The sequence below is a fragment of the Microtus ochrogaster genome, unplaced genomic scaffold (assembly GCF_000317375.1).
Source record: "Microtus ochrogaster isolate Prairie Vole_2 unplaced genomic scaffold, MicOch1.0 UNK47, whole genome shotgun sequence".
Classification (NCBI taxonomy): domain Eukaryota; kingdom Metazoa; phylum Chordata; class Mammalia; order Rodentia; family Cricetidae; genus Microtus; species Microtus ochrogaster.
The window spans coordinates 1,587,576-1,592,944 of NW_004949145.1; the positions used below are offsets into that span (position 1 = coordinate 1,587,576).

Genomic DNA, 5,369 nt, shown 5'->3' on the forward strand with positions numbered 1-5,369 from the left:
TTGAAGATTTATTAACCTCTGAAGACTGAGCTCAGCATCCAAGATGGCAGAATCATCTGGTTTGGGTGTGGCTCTCTGCCTAAAACAGCTCAGTGATGCAACGTTCCTACACTTCAAAAATCTGCTCATCAAAGAACCAGAATTGCAAGTCAATCCAGTGCTCTGTGCAAATATTAAGCTAGCTTCGAGAAAAGGCCTGATAACGCTGTTGCACGCATATTATCCAGGGCAGGTATGGGACATAATGTCAAGAACATTTCTACAGGTCAATCGGAGAGACCTCTGGACCAAGGTTCAAGAACTGAGGAGAGGTAAGCGAGCATGGAGAGAGAAGGGGCACATGGGAAAGTTAGTCACATAGGAGCTGCTTTTATTTTTTAGTTTATTCTTCTCTCCTACAATACCTCCCATCCCTCCATTCCTCCCAGTCCTCCCTACCTCCCGCTCTCCTGGATCCACTTCTCCTCTGTTTCCCTTCAGAAATAAAGCAGGGACATCAACCGAACACAGAATAACAAGATGCAGTAAAATTAGGCACAAAGCCTCATATTAAAGCTGGACTAGGAAGTCCAGTAGGAGGAAAAGGGTCTCATGAGCAGGTGAAAGAGTCAGAGACACCCCTACTTCCATTTGTAGGAGTCCCACAGAAACACCAAGCTAACAACCATAATGTGAAACTCATGCTGAGGAAGGGTTGCACTGAAGAAACCTGTGGATGTTGTATACTTCATCCTTTAACTGGAGTACGGGAAGGTCTCCTAATGCACATGACCATTACCAATAAAAGAAAATGTAGGATGGGTTGAAACAAATAAGGCAGATTCCAACATTAATGCTGTTTTCTTCAGCTGACCAAGAAAAATGTTCTTTCGTTTGCTTTTTTAAAATTAGCATACAAAACAATGCCTTTCCTCTTGGCATTGTTCCCACTCTCTCTCCTTCCTCCTCTCTCTCCCTTGCTTCCTCTGTCTCTCCCTTCTCTTGTTTGTTCTTTCTATCTTGGAAAATGTCTCACTGTGTAGCCCAGGCTGGCTTAAAAGTCACTTTATAGACCAGACTAGTCTTGAACTCATGACTTCCTGCCTCAAGTTCCTGAGTTCTGGGGTTCCAGGTACACGGTGCCACACTCAGCTGAGATGAGGTTCTATCCATTATAGCACTGACTCATCCTTTTGACCAGACACGTAGTGCTAAAAAGAGGTCTCTTTCCCAGAGACATTACCTTTATTTCCTATGAATTTCTTAAGACTGTGGAAGAAGCCATCAAATATACAAGCTGAGATCATGTCCAGGTGGAGGGCATGTCACAGACCTTCCAGAGGGAATATTTTACCAGGAGCTCATCCCCCTTTTCATGTGCATATAAGCTGTGTCCATATTCACTGGGTTTGCTGTTCATGCATCCTTTTGCAGAACTACGAGTTAACAGATGCCAGAAGTGTCCACAAAGATGGTTGTGAATCTGGAACCATGTGCTTTGTTCAGCTGGTTCTTAGTCATGTGACTTGTCTAGTCAGCTACAGCAAGATGATCAATGTCACTACATCTGTTTCCTCTTGGGGATAAAGACACCAGTAATTTTCAAGGACCTAGTACTCACAAGCATGGAAGACATAGAGAATAACATGTCATGGTTATTGTATCAGTTAATTTCTGTTGCTGTGATAAAACACCGTGACCAAAAGTGACTTGTGGAAAAGGTTTATCTCGGCTTATGGTTCCAGAGTGGTGAGAGAGGCATGACAACACGCAGGCATGGTGGGAGGAGCAGGAAGCTGAGGTCACGTCTCAGCTGCGAGCATGGAGCAGAGAGAGGGAACTGGAAGCAGGGGGAGGCTATGAAATCTCAGTGCCTGCCCGAAGCAGCATCCTTCTCTAGCAAGGCCACACCTCCTAAACCTTCCCAAACCTCACCATTAATTGGGGAACAGATCTTCAAGTTTACCAACCAATGGGGACGTTTTTACCCAAACCACTAGCACAGTTATGCATTCTAGCCCCTTCTAGAGCTTCAGAGGTAGAGGCAAATGGGAGAGTGTGAGCATGGAATGTCAGCCTTGACTACATGGCTAGGCTGAGGTCAGTGGGCATTCTGGGCTACACAAGACCCTGTCTCTAAAAACAGAAATGCAAAAAGAGAATCTACACTAAAGCAGAACAAATTCTAGCTAATGTAAGCTCTAGTTTTGGTCCTGTGTAGGCTACTGCCATAGGAGTGCTTTCGGGATGGGAGCCACTTACCGGACTGTGTTGCAATCCTAATTAGTCTTCTTTAATAAAACCTAGAATCAGATATTGGGGTAAATGTTGAAAGATGAGAGAAGTAAAGGAGCCAGGCACTAGAGAGACCTTTTGCCTCTACCGGAATCCTTAGACCGAAGAGGGCAAGACTGTCTCCTTGAACCCTCAGACTGAATGGGTTGAGCACCTGACTCCTCCACCTTACATTCCTCTCTCCACCTAGTCATATTGCTTCTTGTCTCTACCTCCCTACGCTGGGATTAAAGGCGTGAGCTGCTACCACTTGGTTCTGTTTCTGTTTGAGACTGACTCAAACTTGTGTAGACCAGGATGTTCTGGAACTCACAGAGATCTGTCTGCCTCTGTCTCTCTGGTACTGGGATTAAAGATGTGTGCCACCACTGCCTGGTCTCCATGACTAACTAGTGACTAGCTCCACACTCTGATCTTCAGGCAAGCGTTGTTATATCACAAAAAAAACTTCACCACACTGGGCCATGGAGCCAGAGTTGTTCCTACAGGTTGAGATTTATGATTGCCTGGATACACACAAGGATGGAATGATATTCATCTATTAACCATTCGTCTGATTAAATATTTATACCTAGGTCCCCTTTTACAGGAGTTGAATTACATACATGGCAAGTTCAACTCAATTACAAGAAAGATGCAGGGCCATATAAACCCCAGAGCCTGCAACAGAATGGGCAGATAGTAGATTCTCTTAGGATGACTGAACTAAATGTCTGTCCTCTGTGGACCTATGAAAGCTTTTCATCTAATAACAAAGTTTCCCAGGCTTTTTGAAAAGATTTTTAAACTATATTTAAATATATATGTAATATGTAATTATGTATAATTTTGTAGTTTTATATATAATGTATGTAGGTATTTGCTAGCATATATGCATAGGAAACACATGCATGCAGTGTCTTGTGGCTAAAAGAGAACAGGAATCCCTGAAACTGAACTAAACCTCAAGTTATCAGTGACTGTCTAGGAGCTTGGAGCTGAACCCAGGTCATCTAGAAGAGTAGCAAGTGTTTTAAACGTATTGAACATTTCTAATGTATCAGTCACTGATAGAAGTCTCAGTACCAGAAAGCCTGGTACCGGAAATTCATGGGAAATATCAAAGTGTGGTACTGATGACATGCCAGCTGCCTGCTAACTACCTCCATGAATGGAAAGGGAAATACTTTCTAGTAATCCCATTTTGCTTAGGACATTGATCCAGATACATTAAATAATGTACCTAAAACTGTGAGATACATGTGGTTGAACCCAGAACCATGTGACACCCCGTCAGGATTGTTATCTGTAGATGTGAAAGCATAGAACCCCAGAGGTTGTTTCACTCACTCTGTCTTGTCACCAGAATCAAATCTTGCTTTGACTAAGCATCGGATTGTAAACATGTACAGAAAACTGAAGAATTGGAAATAGATTGACCTGTAATGACTACTGGGGGTATGAAAGCCTTAGGCAGTATCACAGGATTCTGAGCCCTAACTCATGAAGTTGTGAACAGATGAAATACTTATGGCCGTTGCCCTGGGAAGGTACCAGGCCCTTTGCAAATGTGCAGTGAGGTACCAAGAATTCATGCTGTACCACAGCTGATACCCCTGCCTTCTGGAGAACCCCCTTCTCTTCTATTGGCCCTAAAATATTTATAAACCCCCTTATCACAGGGATTTGAGTCAGGCATGAGTCAGTCAACTCTTCCATGCATGTTCACAAGCATGGAAAGACGTGCATGCAATAGAGGTCTCCATCTAGAGGAGTTGGTGTAAAAAGAACCGGCTAGTTGGTTGGGGCTGGGGTGGGGCCTAACGACTCTTTGCAGGGGAGGAAAACCCTGTATCAGTTGAAGGGAAATGGAAACTTATTGCAGGGAAAGGTGGGTGGCTCTCCTCCTTTTCTGTCCTCAGGACCCACGGCCTCACCGCTCATCCAGGTGTGGGGATCATTCACTAGACGTGTATTTAAGAAAACTGTGATTCACTCTCAGGAGTGTCCTAGTCCTAACTGTCTTGTGTTCTGATTTCATCAAACTCAGATAAAAGAACATACAAAGAGATTATGAAGACTGCATTTCACCACATCTGGACCTTCGAAGACAACCTTTATGTGCTGGATGCAGAATACGAAGTTGTTACAGGAATGCAGTACAAGGTGTTGCAAGAAGTATTTGATCCTGAGCTAAAGCCAGTCACTGCAGTCATACTGGGTGCTGAAGCAATCGGAAAAACCACGTTCTTAAGAAAAGCAATGTTGGATTGGGCATCAGGAAACTTATGGAAGAACAGATTTCAGTATGTTTTCTTCTTTTCTCTCGTCTCACTTAACAGCACCACAGAGTTGAGCTTAGCTCAGCTTCTCTTAAGTCAGTTGTCTGCATCTTCAGAGACACTGGATGATGCCTTATCCGATCCGAGGAAAATCTTGTTTATCTTGGATGGATTTGACCACCTGAAATTTGACTTGGATATCCGGACAAACTTGTGCGACGACTGGAGGAAGACGCTGCCAACACAAATTGTCTTGAGTAGTTTGATACAGAAAGTAATGCTCCCAGAATCTTCTCTGCTGCTTGAATTGGGAAACCCAAGTATACCCAAAATCTATCCCTTGCTACAGTATCCAAGGGAGATAACTATGGGAGGACTCAACAAGGCATCTAGAAAGTTCTACTATATGTCCTTCTTCAGCAGTTACCAGAAAGGCCGAGACATTTTTAATTTTTTAAAAACCATGCAACCATTGCTTTCTTTATGCAGAAATCCTTATATGTGCTGGATGTTCTGTAGGACCATAAAGGGGCAGTGTGACAGGGGAGAGGAATTGAACCTCGTCTATGAGCCAGATTCAGCTTTGTACACAAGCTTTATGGTGAGCTCCTTCAGATCGGTGTATGACAACCATCCATCCAGACAGAACAGAGCCCGACTAAAGACTCTGTGTACCTTGGCTGCAGAGGGAATGTGGAAACAAGTATTTGTATTTAAGTCTGAGGATCTCAGGAGGAATGGCATAACTGAACCTGAGCAGACATCATGGCTGAGAATGAATTTTCTCAGTTACCGGGGTGACTGTTTCATGTTTTACCATCCGACGCTACAGTC

General features: G+C 43.6%; 1 protein-coding gene across 1 annotated transcript in view; it reads left to right on the top strand.

Moving 5' to 3' along the window:
• Positions 1 to 43: 43 nt before the first annotated feature.
• Positions 44 to 5,369, top strand: part of Nlrp9 (NLR family pyrin domain containing 9) — a 24,139-nt gene continuing 18,813 nt past the window's right edge. The window contains exon 1 of the mRNA XM_013354509.1: positions 44 to 311. Coding sequence (XP_013209963.1) covers positions 44 to 311 — 268 coding nt within the window. The remainder of the gene's footprint in view (positions 312 to 5,369) is intronic.